The following is a 27,332-nucleotide window of genomic DNA, read 5'->3' as shown; positions in this document are numbered from 1 at the left end:
TGTGGGCCTTGGGAAGGTTCCTGCATTTCTCTAAACCTCAGTTTCTTTAGCCATAAAATGGAACTCTCAATGCCTATCACAGCCTTAGGGTAAAGATCAAGGGAATATAAATAGATTTGTAGATGCAAGCACAGTGCCTGGCCTAGAGTCGGTACTCAGGAAACCATCAGTATTAGCACTATTAGAATGTAACCAGTCTTTCTGGCTAGGTAGGTCATTCTAATTTTTCACTATTACGAACAGTGCTTTACTGAATACTGCTGTACATATTTCTGTGCATTTGTACAAAAGGCATGAGTCTTTTCAATTTTAACAGTCTGTCCTATGAAATTATTATAGCAATTTACACTCCACCAATACCGTATTAGAATGTTTTTCCCATACTCTGGCTAATATTACATGATATCAATTTTTCTAAACTTTGCCCATCTGGTAGGCAAAAAAAGAAATCCCACTGTTATTTTAGTTGCATTTCTTTATTACTAACATGGATGAATTTCTTTTCCTTTGTCTACCGGCCATTTGTATTTCTTTTGTGAATAGACTGGTCATACCTCCTGTCTATTATTTCTATTTGATTGGATTTTTCCCTTTAATTTTTAAGACTTCTTTTTTTACACAGGGAACAACTATAACAAGAGCTAACATTTATAAAATGGCTATCATGTGCCAGGCACGGGTGTAAATACAGTTAATTCTCAAGAAAACCCTATGAAACAGAATTAATATTTTCATTTTACAGATGAGAAAGGCACAGAGTTTCATTTGCCTCATATCAAATAGCTAGTAAGAGATGACAATGGAAAATTAGCTCTTTGCATTCATATGTGTTGCAAAGTTTTTCTCACCAGAAGCTTTTTTTTTTTTTTTTTTTCTGGCTGCACCACACGGCTTGTGAGATCTTAGTTCCCCAACCAGGGAATGAACCTGGGTCCTCAGCAGTGAAAGCAAGGAGTCCTAACCACTGGACCGCCAGGGAATTCCCTACCAGTAGCTTATTTTTAAAATACACTTTTATTTTCTAAGCAGCTATTTTTAGATCTTTTGTTCTAGTGAAGTGTTAACCACATTGAAAAATTCTCTCAGGGTTTAAATATAAGAATCCAGTAAGAAAAATATTAGAAACTTTAATTTGCAAAACCAGTGCAACAGTTTTCTTCTCCTTTTTTGGTTAGTATTATTATTGTACTTCACTGTCATTAAATTTATCCTGCAGATTTCAAAATTTCTTCATCACTATGGACCTAGCAGCTTAGTAACAAATCTGAGAATTTTAGCTAGGCACTTGCCCTCCCAGGGGAGGCAACGTAATAAAATATTATTAGTATCTTCAAACACTGCTTGAAGATCTTATTTATATAAGGAAAATGCAATGAAGAAAAACTCAGATATTGGAAACATATGTAGTCCAAGCACTTAAAAGTAAGAGAAATAAGGTGAGATTTAAATTAGTAAAATGTATAAAAACTCAGCAGAGATAACTAGTCACCTGTGAAAGTAAACCAAGAGAATGGCAGTAAACATGTGCTTTAAGAGTTTATGAATTGGTCACAACTTTTGAAGGTAGGCCAAGAATGTAGTAGTGATAGTGATGGTGATGGTGATGATGATGATGATGGTGGTGGTGGTAATAATAGACATTTAGTAATTTATATTATACCATTTTAGGCTGTATAAACATAGATGATGGAGCCTTTTTCAGCCACCACATCACACCACACATACAGATAACACTCTCCTGCCATTTACATCTATTATTACATAATTACATGCACTGACTTTCAAGTGGGATGGTAGACAGATGTGCCCTGCCATATTGAGACTGAGAACCACTAGTCTAGGTTATAGAAAAGGAAAGCTCAAAGACTGAAAATTGGCAGTGGTCATATAAGCCCTGTCTAGTGTGAAGGGGACATGGCCCATAAACTGGAGTTCTCTTTTCCCTAAAAGGTACCCTGTGGCAGGTTAATCCCAATTAGGAAATACAGACAATTAATTATGCCTGTTCTGATTTCCAGGCTCACCAGGCAAACTTTCATTACAATTTGGCTTCACATGCAGAACTGCCTGCAGAAAAACGATGTGCTAGTTCCACTGAAATATGAGCTATTTGAGTTTTATGTATTTTCCTGATGTACCACAAGCATGGAGAATAGTGCCAGACATGCAGAAGGTGCTCAGTAAATAGTTCTCTCACTGAAAGACTGAATAACGGCAACAATCTGCCCCCGTGACAAGCCAGGTTTTCATCTTTCATTAGGAAGCTGGCATTCTGGTTTACATCAGTCTTTACAAGCGTGGTTAACTCGAGTCTACTCTTGAGAGATGGATCCATGCTCACTGCACTCTCAGAATTAAATTTTGGGTCTTATAACGCTCAAACCATGGCACATTCACCAGGGTGAATTTCTGTGAGGCCTCCTACTCTTAATATATGTAAGAGATAAACAAGGGCACTTCCTGTGTGCCAGGTACTGGTCTAAGCACTCTATAAACATTAACTCATTTAGCTCTCACAACATTCCTATGGTAGATACTATCATTACTCACATTTTAAAAAGAAGGAAATTGGGGCACAGAGAGGTTAAGCAGCTCAACTAGTGCACGGCAGTCAGGGCTGGACCTCGGGCAGTCTAGCTCTGGAGCACACACTCCCAACAGCTACGCTGTGCTATTTCCCGTCAGCTAGCTCAGCTGCCCTAGTGACACTGACCTCATGCAGCACATTCCCCGTGAAACTTTAACGTCACGTACCTCAAATGTATTTTTTGTCACACCAGCAAGCCCAAAGTACATCATGCCTCCTGTTCTGGAGCTGACACAGATTTCTCCAATTTCATCTGTTTTGCAGAGCTGGGGAGGTCCATCGGGCCTCACAATGCACATCGTCCCTAGTGTACAGAAAGTATAGTCAAGGGACAGTCTGGAAAACCTTCGAAAATACAGCCTCATCCTTGTGAACCCACGAAAGTTTTGCATTCACTGAGTGGCATTAAGTAAGAATACCAAACAGGAATGTTAAAAACAGACCTGACGCTACATAGGTATATCTGAAATTTCCATCTTTCATCCCTGATAATAAAGAATTTTTTAAATTCAGCAAATAAAACATACAATAGATGCAGACCGAAGCTTTTAAAGACAGTAACTTATTAAAAATGACTGCAAAGTCCAAAGAAACAGGTTAAATTAATTTACCCTTACACAGATCAAATTCAAACACGCAGGAAGCAATGTACTCTTAACTTTCTGCCAGCCCATCGTCTTGGCAATTACAGTGAATACCGGACAACTTTAGTATCACTCAGTACTTAGCTTTCCATGTGAACAACTGTAACTGAAACATTCACAATTAAATCATCCAATTTCTGCTGGAAATAAGTATGATTAGAATCACTTAACTCTTAGAGAGGCTTTGAGAAATTAAGTGACTTAGTACTAAATTTTGGATTCCTGGTTTTGGATCTCATATTTTATCAGGCTCCACTATCTCTAAAGACGAATCTTCATGAAACACCAAATGGTGCTCCTGAGAACTCACCCCCGGGCATTACATGTCCCACATCCTGAACCGTCAGTGCTGAATTTTTATCTTCAGTATTGACCCGTATTACCCCATAGCTCAATCCATTCATGGAGAGAATGGCTCTTCCCGGCAAAGGCGCCCCTGGAACTCCAGGCCTGAAAACAAAATAAACTCATGAAATTTGGCAAATTAAATGATACTAAGAGAAAAGTATGAACATGTAGGAAAGGTAATTTCCTCTGGCTACCACACACACAAAAATCCGCATTTTTCTCTACCCAAAACATGCCAAATTAATTAAATTTACATGTGCAAAACATGGTGAACTTTCATTCAGATGGAAAAAGTAAATTTTAATCAGTTGTTAAGAATATACTGGCTTGCAAGGGGGAGGGGGAGGGAGCGGGATGGACTGGGAGTTTGGGGTTGGTAGATGCAAACTATTACATTTAGAATGGATAAACAACAAGGTTCTACTGTATAAAAAAAAAAGAAGGTATATATGTGTATAACCAAGTCACTTTGCTGTACAGCAGAGACTGGCACAACACTAAATCAACTATACTTCAATTAAAAAATAAATAAATAAATAAAAGGAATATACTGGCTTGGGTGTACTCTCTATATAGGTACTTTGCATATATATAAGTTCTTGCAAAGTAGACTTTGCAAGAACAGTCTACTTGTAGTCTAAGATGCTAACTAAGGATTGTGAAGGGCAAAACAAGACAGAAAAAGAACTAATTCACAAATACGAGATGATAATAACTAAAGTAAAATTTCAGTTTACCAGTTACACTTAGGGCAAGAGTGGGAAAAATAAATGAGATGCTTCAAACTGCTTTACAAAGTCATTTTCACTTTCAGGATTATGAAGCAGAAAATTAGATCACACCCCTTGTCATCACCTGGTCAATTCTGCACATTTGATCAAAGTTGTAACATACATCAAGAGCACCAACATTCTGAACGATACCTGCGGATTGCGACAGTCATGGCTTCGGCAGAAGTAGCACACGGACAGATGGCCTCAGTTTTCAGACCATGGCTTTGGAACAGACTCAGGAAGGCATCACAGGATGACACAGACCCTGAGGAGTTGAAACAGATCAACTTGAAAGCCAAAAATATGATTTTCATTATTGCAGGAAACTGGTAAAGAATAGAAAGCCGACACATCTGGACATCATCAATTCCATGCAAATATTTTACTGTGCCTGTGAAATGGCTGATAGGTTTCAAGGACAAACAAATGCTCATCTAGCCCATGAAAGGTCAGTGACACTATCGAAAGTTACAACTTAAAATAAGGCTGCTCCTACCAAACTGCCCAACCAATAGCAGAGATGCACTGCAGGCAACAGGTAGCCAGTTTGGAAGCAAGCAACTCTTCCTGAAGTAACTACTGCAGTTTAGCCAGGGCATTACTAATACTCTGGCTTAGTTCCATCCTGTTCATGTATTCTCTGACTTGTTTCTTATTAAGGTCAGTCCCAGGTCTGTGTTTTATACCAAGATGATCATTGTGACTACTGACAAAAATCCACTGATGACAAAGAACACAGTAGTATCTAATGCTTTACCTGATTCTACCCTGTGGAGCCTCAAGATGTTTGTGCTTGTCAGGAAAAGCAGGCAACACGGTAAGGTCTCTAAAAGCTTTTACAAACTCCTTAGATTTGGTGACAGGGAATTTACATAAAGTCCAGACACTTGGCTATATCAAGTTACCTTCTCATAGCTCTTTTTAGTTACATGATAGAGAAAGGAACTAAATGAGTGAGCATGGAGTGGTTTTAAAAGCTTACAGATCCATCAAATGATGAATGACTATATAAAATGTAGTATATCCATACAATAGAATATTATATGGCAATATAAAGGAAGAAAGTACAGACACAGGCTACAACATGGAGGGACCTTGAAAACATGCTAAGTGAAAGGAGCCGGTCACAAAGGACCACATATAGCATGACTACATTTATGTGAAATGTCCAGAATAGATAAACATATAGAGACAGGGAGTAGATTAGCAGTTGCCTAGGGCTAGGGGACAGAGGATGGGAAATGGGGAGTGACTGCTAATGGGTATGGGGTTTCTTTTGGGATGATGATGTTCTAAATTCAGGTCAATGGTGATAGTTGTACAACTAACTCTGTGAATATACTGAAACCACTGAACTGTACTTTATTTTTTTTTAATTTTTTAAAAGATTTTTTTTGATGTGGACCATTTTTAAAGTCTTTATTGAATTTGCTACAATATTGCTTCTGTTGTTTTATGTTTTAGTTTTTTGGCCAGGAGGCATGTGGGATCTTAGCTCCCCGACCAGGGATCGAACCCACACCCCCCTGCATTGGAAGGCAAATTCTTAACCACTGGACTGCCAGGGAAGTCCCCCATGGAAGGGTACTTTAAATGGGCAAGTTTTATGGTATGTGAATTATCTCTCAATACAGATATTAAAAAAAAATGCTTACAGAAAGGGGATGAAAACCTCAGACTACCAAAGGAAAGGATATTCCCAGACTGACACTCTAGAAATACTCACAGGGATTAGCTCCGTCAGTCACAATCAACATGCGGAGGGAGCTCAAGCTCACATCTCTCTGGTCCCGATGTGCCATCATAGCCCAGTGCAAGTCTCGGCATTTTACTAAAGCAACCTTGGCTATAAATGCAAAAGAGATAAAGTCAATACACACATGTTAAATTTGGTAGATATTAATATATTATAATAAAAACATTTTTACTTATTTTAGGAATCATGATTTTCACTTAGAGAAAATAAAAAAGGTTTCAAAGAAATTGTTCCAGGTGCTCTGAGGCAGCGGCGACTGACTGGACACATGACTGCCTTGCTCACTGTAACCTGCAGGCAGGCCTCGTACCCTAGCCGAGGAAGCTTCGAACACCAAAGCACCCAATAAATCTAATTCAGGGCCCAGATTCAGGCACAATTCTTAAGAATGGACATCAACTGAGATGAACTAGACAACATATCTAATTTTTTAATAACCAAACTCTAAAATCTGTCAAGGCACCAAGGCATAGAATTATGTCTCTAGAAGAGCAATTTGAAAATCCCTGAAATTGCAAACAGTCACATAATCAAAGCTTAGATGCTGTGTGTAACTACCTTTGTGGGCATGTACTCTTTGGACCCAAGAGAGAGGGCAAGTCTTCATAACAGAGTAGGGTACACTAATTGTATGCATCTTATTCATTACATTCTGAAAAGCAAAGAAAGATAAAAAGTAATCAATACCTAATACATACTTAGCATTTTAAAACTGAACTGATATTTCGTTAACAATTTTAACCATACAATACTCAAACACATGCTCTTTGAAAAAAAAAATGAAAATATTAACTATAAGGTTGAAGCCTCCTTTGCTATCTATTCTCAAACCTGGTTCCCTTCTTTCTTCCTCAGAGATAATCATTGTTATGAATCTGCCATGGATCCTTCCAGTCTTTTTCCCATGTATTTACATATATATTCATCCCCAGAGAAACATAAAAGTATTTTTAACATAAAAGGCATCACACTATACATATATCTACAACTTGCTTTTTTTTCACTTAAATTGTTCCAGAGCTATATCTATGTACATCAGTATAAGAGATCTATACAATTTTTTTGACCTGCTGCATAGTATTCTATAGTATGAGTGTACCACAATTTATTTGGGCATTTCCCTATTATTGACAATTTTTTTTTGCAATTACAAACAATGTTTCAAGGAACATATTTATACTCATTTCCCTGGCACGTGTGTAAGTGTTTCTCTAGGGTAGGTACAGAAAATTTGTACTGCTGAGTCATAGGATGTGTGCTTTTACCACTGAACAGATAACTGCCAAACTGCTCTCCAACCCTCTAAGTGCTTTCATCATGTTTATGCTTGCCACATACCACAAAGGGCTGGGTCTTACACAGCAAGAAATCAACGTTTCCCTGTCGTTTACTGGAGATCCTGCCCAGACCTGTTAGGTGTTTGGGTAGATAAAGCTGAGGAACCTGAGGGGGTCATGCAATCTGGTGTCTCTCCTGCCACCCAAACCGAACATACCCAGGACCCCCTGTCCCCAAAGAGACCCAGCCTGACAGAGTAGTTAAGTCTTGGTACTTAGACTAGCCATTTTGTTCACCACCCAAGTGGCCCAAGGATACCAAAATATCACTGTAAACCTCTTTTTCCTCCCTCCCCCAAGTTTCTAGCTATGGTGACAAACTTTTGGATTTCAGGGAAAGAATGGTGTGTATAACTAATTCTTCACTCGTGCCCCTATCTTGCTCTGTGTAGCAGAGAGAGAAGATTCCCTTTAACTCCTTACAAGGGTTTCTTAACCGCTGATAAAAAAAACAAAATGGGAAGGACTTTAGAAAAGAGCTAGAAAGCATGTATGCTCAAGGAATAAGGTTTTTTTAAAAAATAATTTGAGGGGTCCTGGGAGAAAAGGGAAACCGCTCCTCTTCCCCATGCTTCATTTCCTACTCTTTCTCTGACTCCTGCAATGTGTGACGAGATACTCTCAAAGGTCCTTTCACCTGCAGGATACTGTATCTCTTCTCTCTCCCCTCCTAATCAGCACACTCCATATGCAGCTTTTTCCCACTTGAAATGACCCCCTTCTACTTCCACCCCCCAAATATCTCTATATGGCTACATCTTACCCATTTTTTAGTCCAACTCAACTGTCACCTCTTCCATAAAAATTGAGGCCACAGCTGGGAGGAAGTCACCTTTTTCTAACTCCCTTAGGATGGTACCTGTTCCTCTGTTATGGAAAGCAGTCTCATCTACCTTGTTATTCTACTCTTTCATTGCAGCATGGACTCATTCAAGACATTTTGTCCAATGGAAAGGTTCGATATTATTAAACACAGTTGCAAAGTTCCAGATATATTTAAGTAATCTTTTCTTCAGAAAAGAGAAGAGGTGACTCTCATAGTTTTTTGAAAATTATAAATAAACATATAGTCATGTGCAGAACTTTTTAAGCTTTGAGTCATCATAGCAGATATTTAAAAGATTTTTGATCCTAAGTTCTCCTACATACTATTATGTGAAAGATATGCCCAACCACACAACGAAGAAAAAACAGAATTACATTCTCCTTTAAAAAAATCACCATTCGTATCACAAAATCAAATTCCCCTGGAAGATACTACTGACCTTTTAGGGGCTTAAATTTCAAACAAGCCCGGAGTGATGCTGTGGTTACACAGCACACACAGTGACCCGAATCATAAGCACAATTTACACTAAAGGCCTTGATTCTGTGTAGCTTACCGCAAACATGCCATGCCATAGCCCAGCATCCTTCTTAAAGTCTAAAACATTTACTACTGTTTCCCCTAAAAGAGAAAAAAATAGGAAAAAACACAAGGAAATCATCTTTAGTGTTAAGTAGCAAAATTATGTCACTTGCCTCTATTAAACAACTGATTTGGTACTTTTAAAGAAACCACTAAAAGTTCTCAGGGTCTTCTAATTACTTGAGGGTCCCCTCAAATTGGCTGGGGGACTGATCACAGGGTGACGTGGTCACAGAAGAAACAATGAGTTTGGAATTCCTTGACTTTGGCACTGTCTTCGAGATAATTTTTTCCTAATTATATAAGGAACACATGTTTGTTTTAGAAACTTTGGAAGTTTCACAAGCGTATGTAAAACATTATACTTCCTAAGGAAAACAAGGGGCTTCCCTGGTGGCGCAGTGGTTGAGAATCCGCCTGCCAATGCAGGGGACACGGGTTCGAGCCCTGGTCTGGGAGGATCCCACATGCCGCGGAGCAACTGGACCCGTGAGCCACGGCTACTGAGCCTGCGCGTTTGGAGCCTGTGCTCCGCAATAGGAGAGGCCGCGACAGTGAAAGGCCCGCGCACCGCGATGAAGAGTGGCCCCCGCTCGCCGCAACTAGAGAAAGCCCTCGCATGAAACGAAGACCCAACACAGCCAAAAATAAATACATTAGAAAAAAAAAAAACACAAAAAATGTTGGTGTATGTATATATCTATATATTGTATCTACATACATGCACATATAATTCTAAGCTTATATAATTATAATGCTTACATAGAGATAGATACTTGACTAGCAAAATTGGCACATACTGCCCTGTATCTAATTTGTTTCCACTTAATGATATACTGAAACAATCTTTAATATTCAAGAACATGAGTTTTAATACCTCAGCGTATAACCCATTATATGAATGTATTATATAATAATCAACTGCATTTGTTGGCATTTTGATTGATTTCATTACACACACGCACATATATATTTTTAACCAGACAAGAATGCAGCTCTATAATGCTGCTATAATGAGCATGTATTAACTTGTTTCATTCTATGAAAGGAAAATAAAACACTAAAAAAATTAATATTGTGAAGAACATTCTAAGGGAAATAGTCATTACACAATATATATCAACACATCTAAAGTCCAACAACCCAGAACACATTTTTGTGTTTTAATTTGTGTTTTTTGGTAGCAGAATTTCTTTGACTCTAACTCCATACTGCTGGTGGCAGCTCTAACGCATGGGGAGATGGAGGTACCTGACATTCCGCAGCTAATAAGCACATGGTTTTAATTAGTTTTCTATTTCTGCACTCTAGAAATCATGCTTTACAGATTTGGTTTGCCCAGAATTTTAGTTCCTTTAAATTACAGCATATTTGTGAAAAAGAAGCAAGCAAGCCAAGAATGTGTCTCAGAGCATCTCCCTCTGAACGTCATTAACTGGAGTCCGGTCACCGAGCACGCTGCTCGTAGTCACACAGGTCTGAGCTCACAGTGCAGGCAGTCACGGGGTGAAGTCTGACCTTCAGAATAATTGCAGGCCTGGGACAGAGCTTGGCAGTGAGACAGCATTGCAAGGCGGGACACTGTAACTCCCATGACACTCCCTTCTTTGCTTGTTTTATACTAGAAAAAAAAACACAAAAACAAAAACACAAGAAACAACAAAATGGGTTATTTCAAATGACAAAACTAGAATCCAAAAACGAAACCCCGAAAAGCCATGACGATGGGCTGAATTTAACGTTTCATATAAATATCTGAGGCTATGCACTTGGGCCCCAAACTCTAATCACACAAAGATAGGACTGGGTAATGTCAAAGCTCAACAAAAGTATGTGTGAAAAATTCTTAAAAGTTTAATTAGTTGTCAGTGTGAAGTGGCTGCTAAAGAAGCTAAAACAAACATGTGACTTCAGCTGGGTTAACAGAAGCACAGTATCAAATACACGGTAAGAGCAAGAGCTAAAGGTGTGGAAGCTGTGGTCCCTGTCTATCAGCAGCTCCCGGCTGGGAGGGGAGACTGGGAAATGGCCTATTCACTCCTCCAAATCAATCAACTATAATTTCGCTTTTACCTCGATGCTCCACTCAAGTTGCTTTTTACCAAGATCAGTCACGTTTTTATTGTTAAATCAAAAGCACATATTGCATATGGTACTTTATCAGACCTTTCTGCAATATCTGACACCTCCTTTCTTGACACTTTCTCCTTCCTTGGCTTTTGTGATACTCCTCTTTCCTATTCAATATTCTCTCTCTCTTTCCTTTCCCTCCACTTTCTCTGCCCATCCCTTGAATGTTGGCATTCCCTGAACGTTCTGTCCTTCCTCTTCTCTTTTCACTTTAATTCATCAGGGTACCACATTCCTGATGACTCCCAATTCTCTACTTCCAGCCCAGACCTCTCTCCAGAGATCCAGACTCAGTGGGTCAACCCTTCCCCTCGAATGACCCGTAGTCCTGTGAAACGCAGCCAACACCACCCCTCTACCTTTCGCCCATGAAAACTTTTCTTGCTGTACTTCCTATCTTAGCAAAGGATGCCATCCATCATCTATCCAGTTGCCCAAGTCAGAAACCCAAGTGTCTTTCTTGCCTCTGCCCTCTCCAGAGTTAGTCACTAAGTCCTGCCTCTTCTATTTCTTACTGTATCTTAATTCCATCCAACCACTTTTCTCCATCCCCATCACCATGAACTTGGGCTCACCTGGATAACTATAAAAGCTCCCTGTTTCCCTTCTTAAACCCACCAAACAGATAAATCTTTTAACAACATATTTATTATTATCTCTCTTCTGCTGACAATCCTTTAAAAGCTCCTTATTACTCACAGGATACTTGAAACTCACTAGCAATGTCCTGTGGGTAATAAGAGGGTCCCAAGTGAAAACTGCAAGTTAATTCAGAATAGCAGAAGCTTAGAAATGTAGAGGACAGTGGCTCTACATGAGATCAGAGAGCTAAGCAGGGGCCACATAATGAAGGGCACTTCACCTTTTAGGAAGAACCAATAAAGAAGCCTGAAAAGGAGTGGTGAGCTGAGTAGTCAGGGAAGCCAGTGAGCAGTTTTAAGGGGGATGAAGGGGTGAACCATGTCATCACTGGGAGATGATATGGATTGAGAGCTAAATTTGGTATTTTATTCACCTGTTTACTTGTCATTTAAATGTACCCAGATCCCTTCCAACTTTAAAAGCAATCCTCCTTCTATCCAACATCACCACGTTACCTCAAAGCTACTACCCACTCTCTTCCCTTTTATAGCCAAAGTTATCACTACAGGGCTCAAGTTGGGTGGATTTTTTTCCCCAAATTTTTTTTTAAATTTATGGATGTTTATTCATTAATTCAGCAAACAGTTGGTGAGCATTTACTAATATGTCTCAAGCAAGATGCAGCGTACTCAAGGGCATAGCTTTTAGAGTGAAACAGATATGAGTTTGAGTCCCAGCTCTGTCAACTTTGAGTCAAAGGTTTTAGACAAACCTTTGGTTGGTTACTCAAGTTAAAGTCTTAGTCTCCTCAGTTACTAAGCAGGTTTAATTACAGCCCCCCACCTCACAGGGTACTTGTGAGGACTGACTGAGATAATGCATATAAAGCACTTGGCCTGGGCTTCCCTGGTGGTGCAGTGGTTTAGAATCCGCCTGCCAATGCAGGGGATACGGGTTGGAGCCCTGGTCCGGGAAGATTCCACATGCCGCGGAGCAACTAAGCCCCGTGAGCCACAACTACTGAGCCCGTGTGCTGCAACTACTGAAGCCTGCGTGCCTAGAGCCCATGCTCCGCAACAAGAGAAGCCACCGCAATGAGAAGCCCGTGCACTGCAACAAAGAGTAGCCCCCGCTCGCCGCAACTAGAGAAAGCCCGCGCGCAGCAACGAAGACCCAACACAGCCAAAAATAAATAAATTAAAAAAAAATAAAAATAAAAAAAAATAAAGCACTTGGCCTGGTGCCTGGTATGCAGTAGGACTTAATCCCTCAACTGAATTATGTTATCAATCAATCAAGTTCCTACACTAACCTTCAATACCAAACCCTCTAGCCATCTGTTTCTTCTTGCTCTTTATCTGTTAAATTTGTTCTTTTCAAGCACAGCTATTTGTCCTCCTCATTTCTCCAGTCTCTTGCTTCCCATCACCCCCCACCACTCCCATCCCCAAAGCAGCAGAAAAATATCTCTGCCAGTAAAGCATTTCTTAACCTCTGAACTTCTCTAAGTCTTTTGTAACTTTCTTATATGACAAGGATCAATTTCTTTGTTGTCTTTCTCTTGAATATATATTTATGTTCAAAATAATTAGAAAAGAAGGGCCACTATAAGGCATTTTACAAGCCAAAAGATGGAGATCTAACAAACCAGGAGGATCTACTAACATTAAAACTACAAAAGTTAGTTTTAAATTTTGTGGGACAGCAATTGAAGCCACAGGAAAAGCCAGAATGTACATCCTAGTCTCAGGACTTACCTCAATGTATGCTGGCTCTGTACCAGCAGGTGAGATGTGGGGTTGCCAGTCTTTAGGTGGCTTTGAAAGGTACTTGGAATCTGTTACAACCCATTTGAGCCGGGGCCAACCTAAATCAAATCCAAAATAAAGATTGAATTGCCTAAGCCATCAGGAAAGGAGTTCACAATGAATTGGTCATTTTAAATATCAAGAGACCAAATCAAGGTCATTTTATAATCAGTAAAATATCTTTATTAGTGTTTAGTGATAAATCACCAGACAATTATACCTTCTTTCAAAAGTACAATCGTTCCACATGCTAATTCCAGGCCTTGACATTACCTCAACAACTGGGAGGTCCATTTGGCAGTGGAAGTGCACTGAGGTTAGTGGTCTATCCTCTGTCTCTACATGTAGCATTTAGCTTTAGTGAACAGAGTGGTAGCTTTCCCAACCATCAGCATAAAGGTTAAGGGTGTGGGCTGTGGAATCAGACAGATTTGGGTTCAAATCGCTGCTCTGCCATATATTAGCTGTGACTTTGGGCAACTTACTTAACCTCTTTCTGTCTCAGTTTCCTCACCTGTAAAACGGGGATAATAATGGTACCTACTTCATAAGACTGTGAGAATTAAATAAGAAAATATATGTTAAGTACTTAGCTATTATTAAATTAAAACACTAATTAAAGCACTCAGCTTTAATTTTTAACTGATAATTCAGGTACAAATATTACTAACCTTTAAACTGTACAATTTCTCCATTCTGGGTTTTTGGCAATCCCTTTAGACAAACTTCACTGGTAAGAGCTAAGGCAATACCACAGCTTCCCAGCAAGAAGCCAATCTGCTGCCCTCCAGCATCCTGTGGAGAAAAGATAATGAGCAAGGTAGGGGAGTGAACGTGAGCATACTCAAGCCCAAAACCTGACACTTAGTAACACTCTGGCACTTGTGTGACACATTCATGGAACCCCCTGATATCTGGCAATTGTCAAAATCCAGTGACAATATGTTCTTCCAAATAATTTCTACAACACAATGATTTCCTGAGTGCAAATCACATTTTATTAATCTGACATTGCTAACGATGAATTCCACCAGCCAAATGTGACCATTTTAGTCAATGGTCAGCAACACTCCTCTTTTAGATTAATCTCAGGAAATGAAATAAAAGTGAACATAGTTAAGCTGTCTTGACCTAGCCATACCCCCAAATCCAAAAGCAAAGCAATTCAGGTCAGAACAAAATAAATAATGTAAATGGACACCAAATGCCCAAATTTACAATGAAAGTGAATGGACGGTTATATCCAAGTCCATATACTCCTTATTATTCTATTTTAAAGGAGGTAGATTTAAGCCTTACAGCAATAGCCGAGGAAAAAACCAAAAGAGAGAGCCTAAAGCATTTCCATTAAAATTTCATCTTAAAAGTATCATTATGAAACCACATAAACACTGCCAACTTAATAATTTAAGAACAACCCTATGATTTCCTGACCAATCTAAAGATACTATACCCACCAACCAGAGTTTCAGGCATGCTACCAATTTTTTTATTCCTTTCAGAAAATAATTTTTTTCTTATAAATCCATAGTCTCCACCATATTTGTCTTCACCATCAACTCCCAATAATAAACTGCACGAGAAAATTAGGGTCAAACAGCTCATGGAGAAATCATTCAGTTAAACTTTGACATCTGCCACATATGCTTATTTTAGTAGGACGGATGTGTGGTCAAAGTAAATTCTGTACCCCCGAGTAGTAACACAACATCACTGCATCGCCCTTCGACTTAATGGAGGCCCCAGATGTTATGATACAGTTAAGGGAAATCCCTTCACAGAAAGGTTTCACCTATTGCAAATGTGGATTATCTGTAGTCTCTGAAGCAAGAGTGGTCCTTTTTTTTTTGATGTGGACCATTTTTAAAGTCTTTATTGAATTTGTTACAATATCGCTTCTGTTTTATGTTTTGTTTTTTTGGCCCCGAGGCATGTGGGATCTTAGCTCCCCGACCAGGGATCAAACCCACACCCCCTGCACTGGAAGGCGAAATCTTAACCAGTGCACCACCAGGGAAGTCTCGAGAGTGGTACTTTTTCTGTTGTTGTTGGCTGTACCACGTGGCTTGTGGGTTCCTCGACCAGGGATTGAACCCGGGTCCACGGCACTGAAAGCCCGAGTCTTAACCACTGGACCGCCAGGGAATTCCCGAGTGGTACGCTTTCTAAATGGTAATCGCTGAAAAGTCAAGTATGTCCCCATAACTTTTAAGTGATATATAATACTAGAAAAATTCTATCTTGGTTGAAAATAGGTTATTTTCATGAAACTTATAAATATTCATAAATAAATTTTCTACAACTTTCATGTTTTTAGAAAGTGAAGCTAAGTACTTAAGAAAATGGTCAGACTATTTTTTAATGTTGTAACTGAGTCAACTGATCCAAGAACCCAATGCCTGCCATGTCGCATCAGGCTACACTTCTCTTAAATTTAGCAATGTTACCTTTCTGGTAAGAGGTACCTCTATAGGCACTGGAATCACTTCGGCCAGGAGACATCCATAAAAAGCCACCATAAACATGACTGGATCATTGTTGGGGTAAACCAGGGCTACCTATAATACATAATGACATTCAGTACAGAGGAATAAGAGGAGACTAACGCTTTCAATGCCACTAAGTGATAGATTTATATATGACATTTATCATGAACACAACACATCAGACTATTTAATGGCCTAAAGAAAATTAAGTTATTGAGAAGGATGCACAAATCTAAAAAGATCTCTGTCATTCCCATGATTATACTAGGCACAATTCGGGGACTATAATGCAATTCATCATCATCACCATAAGAATTTTTCATTTAATTCTATTGGTGATTTAGCAGTAAACAACTCACCTTCAGTAGTAAGTTAATTACTTAGAAAACCTAAGGCAATTTACTTTAGTGCAGGGCTAAAGCAATAAAATTAATGTGATGGATCTCTCTAGATAGACTAACATATTAAAGAATAAGCCTTATATCTCTCAGAGAGAACCTACAAGAATTGATGGACTCAATTACCACTTTAGGGCAAACCTAAGGTTTCTTACTTTTTAACAAATTCATTGCATTAATCCTTACTCACTTAACCAATAATGCAAGTATACTAGCAAGAAGGCATTTGGTAATAGGTATAAGCAATACTGGCAGAAACCATTATGAATATAAAGTTAATTCATTTACAAAAGATAAACAGTGAAACCTCCATAATATGTTCAAACCTGTGATCTCACCTGTAACGCATCAGAGGTAACTGACCCATCCTAATTTCCTCAAGGAATGCAAAAACACAGAAGTCACGATTGTTGTGGAGTTTGTTACTTGGCTTGGATATTCACAGATTAATATTTGAAACTTAATTATGTCACTGGACTTTTGTTTTTCCCTTTCCTTCTCTCACTTACAAATCTCTTAACTCACTCCCAAGATAAGTTCAGTTTTGAACCTTCTAGAGTTCTCAAAAAAATACTAAATCCACAAGACATTTAAACAACCCATTTCCTTTCTGCACACAAGTGTCCATGTTGTTAGGAAGACACGAAATTACCTTCTTAGGGTTCAGTGAAGATTATGATACACTCACAAGTCATACATAAAAGTAAAAGCCATACTTTAGATGCCCTTTGCCAAAATGCAGAAGTATTAAAATCTTTAGAAGGCTAGTTTAGGAAATTTTGTAATCATGAGCCTACTAAAATGAATTCTGTTGTGTATGTAGCTGGTGTTTCATTCTACAAGTCCAAATGAAAAGTAATGTTTGATGATTAGAAGTAATTTTATTTATAAAGTGAATAAAACCTTTGAATATTGAAAAAAATTTTAATGTCACCTCTAATTTAAAAAGAAATTAATGATGTCAATTTGTTTCTTCTTAGAAGTAACATAAGTCTCCCTCCCTGTCCACACAAAACCCCAGAATATTGTTTTGAAAGTTTTATGGGGCATTTTTCAAAGAAAAAAATCCAAGAGTAAACTTGATTGCTATTTTTGTTGTCTAAATATTTAAATATTTATTTACAGAAAGACTTAGGTTTCTCTTTATTTTCATTAGTAAAGAGACATGTGAATATCCTTCAAACTATAAATGCAAGAATTATAACCTGGGTTGGAACCAAACCATTTTCATTTTCTAAGAGTAAGAGTTATATAAATTGTGCTGTTGTACATTAAAAATCCAGAATGTGCATGCTAGAAAACAATAAACATCACCTCCCTAAAACAAACAAACAAACAAACCCCCAAAAGCCAACCAACCAAACAAAAAAACCAATTACCCTGTCTCCAGGTTTTAATACAGGTTCATTTTTGGTCCCCAGTTTATTAAGCAGTGTGTAGGCCAACTTTAAACTTCTGCTCCACAACTTTCCTGGAAAAAGAAAACAGTCATATAGAAAAACACAGGCCTACTTCAGCAAGAGGGCATTCAGTTCATCAGCACACCGAATGAGATAACGGCCACTAGCAAATGATACATTAGACAAGCATCACCCTCAACACACAGAGAGGCCCTCCACCACAAAAACTGCTTTACAGTCACTCTAGTTTACGAAAGCCAGTGCTGCCTTCAAGCAAAAATGAAACATCACCGAAAGCTCACTCTGATTTAGATAATATTTCAAATTCTTCTCTGAAGTAATATGAATATCTTTAGAAATAATTTGATGTGAGCTGATCAGATTTAAAGGGAAGGAAACAAGTTTTTATCACAGGACTGAAAATCAGAAGACAGCTTCTTTCTAAGCTTTTTCTGAAGAAACACTTACACATATGATACTGGATACCTGAAGTTAAGTGCAAAGTAAAAGTATGACTCAAATGATTGAGCATTCCATACCACTGTATTTCAGTGAAAACAGACAATAAAATGGAAATTAACTATGTGAAACGTGGATATAGTCAAAGATGTTAAATAAACATGTAAAGATTTGGCTAGCTGACTGCTTTCTTAAAGGGTACATGGATGAGATTAATGTACAGCTTCTGAAATGAACGCTAAAAACAATTTTAGGGGGAAAAGCCTATTGTTCCCCTCTTCCTGCTCCTTTCCCCAACCACCCTTAGAAATTCTTATTTTAGATTATGAAGAAAGTGAAATCATTTTATTTTGCAAAGATATGTTAGTTTTACACACAACTCGTTCAGAGGGGCATTGAAGATGGAAACTCATGTCAATCTGTACAATTCTTTAAATAAAAACTATTTCTCTAAAATATTCTATATGGAGATCTATGGACAATGTATACCACTTGTGAAGGTAAAAAGGAATCTGTCTGAATAAACTAGTACAAAATCTCACAGCCCAAGTTGAATCCATTCTTCTTGTTATTTAAAAAAAGAAATAATAAAAATAAAGTTATTTTAAAAATTTATAAAACAAAACTAGATGGAAAAGTACTGATTCTTTGTTCATTATAGAATTTTGTGCCTATTACACGCAACAGGCAGGATGAAGTAAATGACAAAGATATAAAAAGTAACCAATTTCAATTTTTAGATAAAACCACCTCATTTTTACCATATGCCATTAATCCTGCCCAAATGTCTTCCTAAAATCCTCTCCTAATGTTTAAACATCAGTGGATCTAAAAAGTCTCTTTCTTCTTTTAAATATCAGCTGGCTTGCAACAGTCCCTTTAGCAAAAGAAAATATTTGGCAACAGCTGTACTTAGAACTTAGGATCCTATTAAAATAATTTAAAAGATCTATTGAAACACAATGACCAGTAACTGCTACATAGCAAGATAACATTACCCATGATAATCTGAAGAACTATTAGGAGAAAAGGAAGGAACTGGACTCCTGAAACTCACCATAAGTCAGAGTGTAAATTGGTTTCCCTGTTACGTCCAGTGCAGTCAGACAGGGGCATTTTGCCTGAGTGGTGCCCCAGCGCTGCAGGGCCGACTCAAGAGCAGGAGGCCAGTTACAGATGACTCCTAATGGCTCTCCCTTCACAGGGGTCATCTGCCGTCCCTCAGGCTTGGGTTGGTTGGGGTCTGGCTGAGGTACTGTACCAAAACAACCCCAACAGGTTATGAAAATAAGATCTGAAGTAAGTACAAATACCAACTAACACAACTTAGGTCTCTAATCTCAAATATATTTCCCCTTTCCCTTTATCTTTATCTGGCTTAAACTCACTCTGAGAAAATAAAGGACATCGTTAGAAATAGTAATCCACAAACTGGGCCTTAATTCATTTTCCCCACATAATCGTAAAATCATATTTAATATATTTTATGCAACAAATCCTGACCCTGACAAAGCAAATCCCTGAACGTTCAAAAAAACACAAAGCATACATTTCTGTTTAGCAATTTTACAATTTTTAGTAAGCTTGTTTTTACACCTTTAGTTTGTGTCCAATGTTAGAAAGCCAGGTTCCACCTCACCAGGTTATGTTTAATGATAAAGCATTGAACTATGAATCAGAAAACCCAAGCTTACATTCACTTTTTACTAGTGTGACCTGAGGCAAAATGAGTTACCCCAGCCTCAGTTTTCCTCATCTATAAAATGGGGATAGAACAGGGTCATATTGGACTCAGGCAGACAATGGGCATGAATGACAATGTTCCTTCCATGTCTCTATACCTCTGTGCACATCTCATATGGCCAATCCCTTTGCCTCCTGGTGAACTTGCATTCATCCTTCTCAGGATGCAGCTCTAATTGTACCTTCCCTGGAAAGCCGCCCGGGGCCATTCCTTCCTTAGTGCTTCCACACTGTGTGCTAGTGCACCCTTATTAAAGCACTGAGGATGCTCAAGAGCTTCTACTACTCTATAATTTTTTCTCCCCCTTTGACTGAGAGCTCTTTTTTTAAAAAATATTTATTTATTTGGCTGCTCTGGGTGTTAGTTGTGGCACACAGGATCTTCGTTGCGGCACGTGGGATCTTTAGGTGCGGTGTGCGAACCCTTAGTTGCGACATGTGGGATCTAGTTCCCTAACCAGGGATTGAACCCAGGCCCCCCTGCATTGGAAGCGTGGAGTCTTAACCACTGGACGACCAGGGAAGTCCCTTGACTGAGAGCTTTTTGAGAGAAGACATGGTTCATATTCCTCTTATTGCCTATAGTGCCTAATACATAATGGTTGTTCAATCAATGTTAATTAAATTGAACTGAACTTGGGGGACAAGAAAGAAAAGCACTAGACATTAACATGGGCAATTCCAGAAACTGGAGGTGACTAATATTTCATATTCTTTCATATAGACAAAACTTAAGTCCTATTAATTTTTCTACAATAAACAAGTATTATTCAAACATTAAAAAGCAAAAAAAAGGGCTTCCCTGGTGGCGCAGTGGTTGAGAATCTGCCTGCCAATGCAGGGCACACGGGTTCGAGCCCTGGTCTGGGAAGATCCCACATGCCGCGGAGCAACTAGGCCCGTGAACCACAATTACTGACCCTGCGCGTCTGGAGCCTGTGCTCCACAACAAGAGAGGCCACGATAGTGAGAGGCCCGCGCACCGCGATGAAGAGTGGCCCCCACTTGCCGCAACAAGAGAAAGCCCTCGCACAGAAACGAAGACCCAATGCAGCCATAAATAAATAAATAAATAAAAATTAAAAAAAAAAATCCTGTATTTTCATAGCAGGAAAGATAACTTACATATGGAACAAAAGGCCAAGTATTCACTGAGTGCCAATTATGTGCACAAGATGTGATAAATATTGAGAAGATAAATGCTGCACATATCATTCTTTGAACAAACATTTATTGCTTCTAATAATATCGGGTACAAGGAATACAGGGCCCATGCCCTCTAGGAGTATCCAGAGTACAGTGGGGACACACTCATACACAGAGCTAAGTAAACATGACCAGTGCATGACAGAGACAGGTACAGAGAGGGCAGAAGAGGGCCATGCCACCCAGCTTAGGGGATGGGGTCTCCCACCTGGAGGAGGTAATGCCTGAGCTGAGTCTTAAAGGGAGGGGAAGGGTAGGGATTAGCCAGGTGAGTAGGAGACGAGAGAAGCATTATAGAAGAGAGAACAGATGGAACGAGCAGCAAGTATTAGAAGGGCAAATGAAATATGAAATAAATTTTATTTTACAGCTCAATTTAATGACAGGTTGGGGAAACTTACTTAAAATGTCATTCATTTTTCTACTGATACAAAACTAACAGTTTTACTTCCCCACTCACTGCCCTAGGTAAATAACATTTGCATATTCTCAGACCCTAAACCACCAGATTAAGTATAAAAATAAACATGGGGGGCTTCCCTGGTGGTGCAGTGGTTGAGAATCCGCCTGCCAGTGCAGGGGACACGGGTTCGAGCCCTGGTCTGGGAAGATCCCACATGCCGCGGAGCAGCTCGGCCCGTGAGCCACAACTACTGAGCCTGCGTGACTGGAGCCTGTGCTCCGCAGCAGGAGAGGCCGCGATGGTGAGAGGCCCGCACACTGCGATGAAGAGTGGCCCCCGCTCGCCGCAACTAGAGAAAGCCCTCGCACAGAAGCGAAGACCCAACACAGCCATAAATAAATAAATAAATTAAAAAATAAAAAAATAAACATGGGTGATTCTAAATAAATAGTTTTCTTTTTATGGACAGATTGTATATATGGTAGGCATAGTTCTGGTCATAAAAGTCTGTATATTATTGCCATCCATTAGGCCTCAATGCAGACCCTGGGGCACACTCTTCCAGACTTCCAAAGACATATAGGTATTTTTCTTTTCCAAAGGTAATTGTCATTCAAATAAAAAATTGTTGCCTATCTAAAATTAGTGGAAAGCTGTTAGCTCTATTCTAATTGAGCTCAAGTATGAATATTGCTCAAGTATGACTCTATTAAACCTTGACCTTCACTTGCCTAGTCAATACACAGTACTAAAAAGACTGAAGAGGATATTACTGGCACAGACACCTTGAAAATATCAGTCCATCAAGAAAGATGACCATAGTTCAATGAGTTTAGTGACTCCTAAAGAAACAGAAATTCATCTTAACCTCATACGTCAGGTTGCTTGTTGCTTCCTGCTGTACAAAGTGGGCTAAGACTGGATTTGGTCTACCAACATGCCTAGTTCCATTAAGGTCTGATGTGGTCAAAGCCTACTCTTAGCCTCAGGACGTAAAAATGGACTGCAAAGCTACCAAGGCTTAGTTCTTTGGACGAAAGCTTTTGTTAGGTAGAACTATCAAATGGCCACCCTCATTCCATCTATGCCGCCATATAGTCCCCTCCCAATCCTTCTGTTAAATTCTAGACATCATATTATTTTATCCCTAAATATTTTTTAAATTATTGAATGAATAAATCACTCTTATCACTTCCTCCAGGGAGCCTTCCCTAACCACACAGATGAAACAGAATTCTTCCCTTCTCCAAACTGCCTGTACCAGTTGATACATACTTATTGACTAAACTCAGCTTTCACCTATAGTATATGTTTTGTCTAAACTGTAAACAACAACATGAAGGAAGAAGGAAGTGACTGTATTTTCGTGAACCTATATCACAATCTACCATGTTAAAGCAGATACATATCTGTGTTGACTGGTTGATTTAACAAAACGACTGGGTTATATCAGAAAAGAATGGGCAGGACTTCCCTGGTGGCGCAGTAGTAAAGAATCTGCCTGCCAATGCAGGGGACACAGGTTCAATCCCTGGTCCCGGAAGATCCCACATTCCTTGGAGCAACTAAGCCCGTGCGCCACAACTACTGAGCCTGTGCTCTAGAGCCCGTGAGCCACAACTACTGAGCCCACATGCTGCAACTACTGAAGCTTGCGCACCTAGAGCCCATACTCCACAACAAGAGATGCCGCCACAATGAGAAGCCTGTGCACTGCAACGAAGAGTAGTCCCCGCTCGCCGCAGCTAGAGAAAGCCCACGTGCAGCAACTAAGACCCAACATGGCCAAAAAAAAAAAAAAGAATGGGCAAACTTTTGAGATCGAATTTGACACTCCTGTTCTAGGATAATGCCAAATATAAACAATTTTTAAAATTATGTGTTTGTTCCTAATTTCAAAGAGCATATTTCTGTGTTCCATAGTTATCTCTTTGTTTTTCTCTCCCCTCCCTCTTTACTTTTCATCTGAGATTTAAAATATAAAGAGCAGAAAGCTATGAACTCTTTCAACCAAAAACGATGCCTTGTTCATCCTTAAATCCTATAACACCTAACATGTAGTAACTGCTTGCGAAATTTCTAAGGAATATACGTGTTTGTTACTATTACCACTACCTTCCACAATTTCTTCAGAGTCATCCACAAAAAATTCTTTTAAGGGAGGCCTTTTGGGTCGTTTCAGAGTGTTGAGAAGCTGCTGGATTTTTGTGGATACTCTGCTACTGACAGGAACACCTATAATGGAAAAAATGGTAAGTTAAAATTAATTGATTTTAGGGATATTTCAGTTCCTCAATTCTCTTAGGAGCTTTTATTTCTAATGATGTTTGGCCTTTGTCCACAGTCTCATTCTATTTCAACTGGGCCAAATAGGTACAAATACGTACATTATCATTTTTATGACAACAGAGAAAAAATATGCTATTATTAATACTGTTTAAATATTTCATCTAACATTCCTTTTCTCTCATAGCATTCTTTTCTTTTTCCATACTTTTTGTTCAGAGTATCTTTCTGAAAGTATAGACTAAGTGTGAACAAGTGTTAGTGCTGCTACAGTGCAGACGTTGCAAAGAGGGAGCTCAAGATGATCTGTGTGAGTAGGTCAATCGCAGTATAGTTCTGCCACTGTTGGACATCAGGCACTGTTGGACATCAGGCACTGTTGGACATCAGGCATCAGAAAAAATTCAAATTTTTTCTGTTTAACTAATATGCCCTATTTAGCTATCAAACAGAAATGCCTACCATCAGCCGTATCCATGAGGCTGGACCTGTTGGATCCTTTGTGCATGCCTTTAACTATCCCCGATGGGGGTAGATCAATATTTGCTGGGCGTATTGAGGAAGATGATGACGAAGAAGAGGTAGTTGTAGTGACGTCAGGGGGAGCAGAGAAATTCTCTAAGAGGGAAGAAACCAAAATTTAGAATTATATTACATTAGCAGTAAAAATAAGAATCTTTAAATCATTTTTTTTTTTTGGTTTGTTTTTAAAGAAGAAAGAAAACTACATAAATGGGACACTAGCTCCAATAAAACAACCTTTAAAATCACATTTTACTAGCAAGATATAATGAGAGAGGAAGAGGTTAAGCCAGGGCATATCAGCTTTCTAAAATTATTACTCTTGAGAACTTGAGCAGCCTTAGTAAGATCAAATCGCATATCAAATATTTCTCAAAAACGTTGTTTTCTACACAGAAAGTCTGGTAGAAATCCAATGTTATAGAAATAACCATAATAAAATAAAAATTGCAAGTGACTTCAAAATGAAATCAAAGTATGATCATTATGGCTACTAACAGTCTAGTCTTCTGAGCATTTCTTCATGTTTATGTTGGTTTATCTATGTTTCTTCTTTCACTGAAGACAGAAATTGTGTCTTGGGAGTCAGATTGCTCAAGTTCCCAAATGAAGAAAACCAGATAAAATCCGCTTTTAATTTTTATAAAATAACCAATAGGTTACTTGGATCTACTTGACAGAAAAGGTTCTTCCCTTGCTCTAAGCATGATTAAACAGTGTTGTTATATTCTGCTTCATGTAGGGATTCTTACTATAAAGAAATAATGATATAGTTGGAAGAGAGCCATTCAACAGGGATGTGTTACAAAAAACTTAGAAGAAGAAAACGAAAATTAGAGGAAGCAAAATACACAATTCGCAAGAATAATGAAAGGTCACTCGTAACTATGAAAGAGGGGAAAAGCATAATATAAACAATTTCTAAAATCAATTTGGGAGTAAGCTTTCCATGCCCCAAAAGTCTATAATTACTAGTTTAATATTTTTAAAAGCTTTAAATACTTTGCACAAGTATATTGCAGTATATTCTTTCTATAGGATAATGTGATAACAAAGCTTTAAAAATAGACATTTTTATTTGACCCAGCAATTCCACTTATAGGAATACATCCTAAGAGGAAATAATCAAACAAATGCACAAAGTTGTGTGTTCGAGGATGTTCATTCCAGTTTCATAATAGCAAAAAACTGGATACTACTTAAATGTTCAAAATAGGGAAACGGCTAAAATAAGCTAGGGCATAGCCATACAGTTGCATATTTTGAAACCATTAAAAAAACAGTATAATTCTGTATTAATGATATAAAAGATGCCTGTGATACACTGCTAATAAAAGCAGGTTATGAACATTATATTTAGTACAATTTCACTTCTGTAAAAACAAAAACAAAACCTTACATATTTAGATGCAAATTCGGTCTAGAAGGATATGCATGAAAGTGATAACACTGAAGTGTTATCCATACGAAGTGTGTTTGTAGATTATTTTTCCTTTTAGCTGTACTTTCAAATTTTTCTTTTAGAAACATGAAATTACTTCTGTTAGAGCAGACATCCAAAAGGCAATAATGTTGGATAAAACGGTTCCTGTGGGTACCTGAACCAATAACTTTTCACAGAGTGGAAGCAATATGAGATATGAGGTCAGATGAAATCATCTTTGTTAACAAAAATTCAGGTAAAATTAACTGGGTATCAGGAAAATATTTTTAACAAGTGAAAGTGCTCTCTTTCGGACAATGTGGGAATAAAGCCTGACCCCACATGGCTCTGCTGGTCTTACCCTCCCAGCAGAAGAGGGGTGAGCATGCTCATCTGCAGCTGCTTCGGGAGCTTCAGTCGATTAAGGGCACAGCTCAGAGTGCAGGACAAGCCTTCAGTTGTTGGCACTTGGCCTTTTAATGCAGGCAAGCATACCCTCAAGGTAGCTGTTTTCTTTAACAATTATAGGCTTAAATTGAAAGGTTTCCAAGTTCTTCTTTTCAGAAATCAATTAATAGAATAAAGATACATATAAGGTGAAACAGGAAGGTCAGTGATATAAAAATTAAGACACCAAAATGCAAGTGGATTGTTAAAAAACAAGGAAAAGTATCACAGACACATGATGTTCATATACATCACTTAGTGTCATGTGTACCAACTAATTAAGCAAAAGCAGAGATCTGAACTGTATCTTTATCTGCAGATGTCACAGACTCTTAGAACACACACACACACACATACACACACACACACACAAAGCAGAGCCAAGCGAAAGCTATACTCCATAGAGGAGCACTGGTAGCAGGTAGCAGCTCACAGAGTACCAACATTCTCAGCCCGCACACTCCGTTGTAGCAATAGCACAGCAGCAAGGACAATAAATCCAGTCTTTATGCTAAAGACAAAAGGGTCTTATTGATATTGTCTTAGCTCAGAATTTGCTCAGGTTTAATTTTTTTTTTTTTGTTTGAGAGAATGTAGACAACAATCCTGGGAAAATCTAATACGTTACATCTTTTAACACCTTTTACTTGATGGAATATTCTCCAATATGGATAAACCACACTAAGACTGGTGTTATATCTTGCAGCTTGAGTATTGCTTATCGAAATAGCTATGGCTTCAGGTGGGCAATACTATGTACCAATAATGCAGACGCTCTCTATCATTCCAAGTGTAATGCTCGTGTTTCCTTCTTTGCCTCATTAACTGTCATGTTCTTTCTGATTCTATTTTTTTTTAGGCCACCCTGAAAAACCTAATACAAATCATAACCTATTTCCTGGATACTGGGAGCCAAATGGAACATAATTTGGGCTTCTCGGGTAGATCCAGCTCCTACCTATTCGAGTATTGGCAAATACATCAGCTAGAGACCCACTGGTTCCTTTGACCTCTCCATGGGACAGCGTAGAAGATGCGGATGAAGAAGTGGACGATCCCTGAATTGAACGGTTGATCCAGGACTCAGCGTTCTGTAAGCTCTGTTGCAAGGCAGCAGAGAGCGCAGCTTGGCGTCTCAGAGAGCCCTCATCCTCAGAGGCCGAAGACGTGTCTGTGTGGAATTAGA

The 27,332-nt window shown here is 38.7% G+C and overlaps 1 protein-coding gene across 2 annotated transcripts in view; it reads right to left on the bottom strand.

The window, feature by feature from the left end:
• DIP2B (disco interacting protein 2 homolog B) overlaps positions 1–27,332 on the bottom strand; it is a 235,055-nt gene that overhangs the window by 39,102 nt on the left and 168,621 nt on the right. Inside the window, exons 5-19 of one of the 2 annotated variants that reach the window (XM_059935884.1) lie at positions 27,105–27,317; positions 24,217–24,372; positions 23,584–23,703; positions 19,174–19,371; positions 17,637–17,728; positions 15,821–15,931; positions 14,045–14,168; positions 13,323–13,432; positions 10,372–10,474; positions 8,828–8,892; positions 6,667–6,760; positions 6,079–6,198; positions 4,503–4,617; positions 3,542–3,681; positions 2,755–2,891 (exon numbers count right to left, since the gene is read on the bottom strand). In XM_059935884.1, the coding sequence (XP_059791867.1) occupies positions 2,755–2,891; positions 3,542–3,681; positions 4,503–4,617; positions 6,079–6,198; positions 6,667–6,760; positions 8,828–8,892; positions 10,372–10,474; positions 13,323–13,432; positions 14,045–14,168; positions 15,821–15,931; positions 17,637–17,728; positions 19,174–19,371; positions 23,584–23,703; positions 24,217–24,372; positions 27,105–27,317 (1,898 nt within the window). The remainder of the gene's footprint in view (positions 1–2,754; positions 2,892–3,541; positions 3,682–4,502; positions 4,618–6,078; positions 6,199–6,666; positions 6,761–8,827; positions 8,893–10,371; positions 10,475–13,322; positions 13,433–14,044; positions 14,169–15,820; positions 15,932–17,636; positions 17,729–19,173; positions 19,372–23,583; positions 23,704–24,216; positions 24,373–27,104; positions 27,318–27,332) is intronic. The other variant, XM_059935885.1, reaches the window with a different exon arrangement.

Source organism: Balaenoptera ricei, chromosome 10, assembly GCF_028023285.1.
Source record: "Balaenoptera ricei isolate mBalRic1 chromosome 10, mBalRic1.hap2, whole genome shotgun sequence".
Lineage (NCBI taxonomy): Eukaryota > Metazoa > Chordata > Mammalia > Artiodactyla > Balaenopteridae > Balaenoptera > Balaenoptera ricei.
Note: the sequence above shows the minus strand (reverse complement) of the source record. Positions and strands in the feature narration are given on the sequence as shown.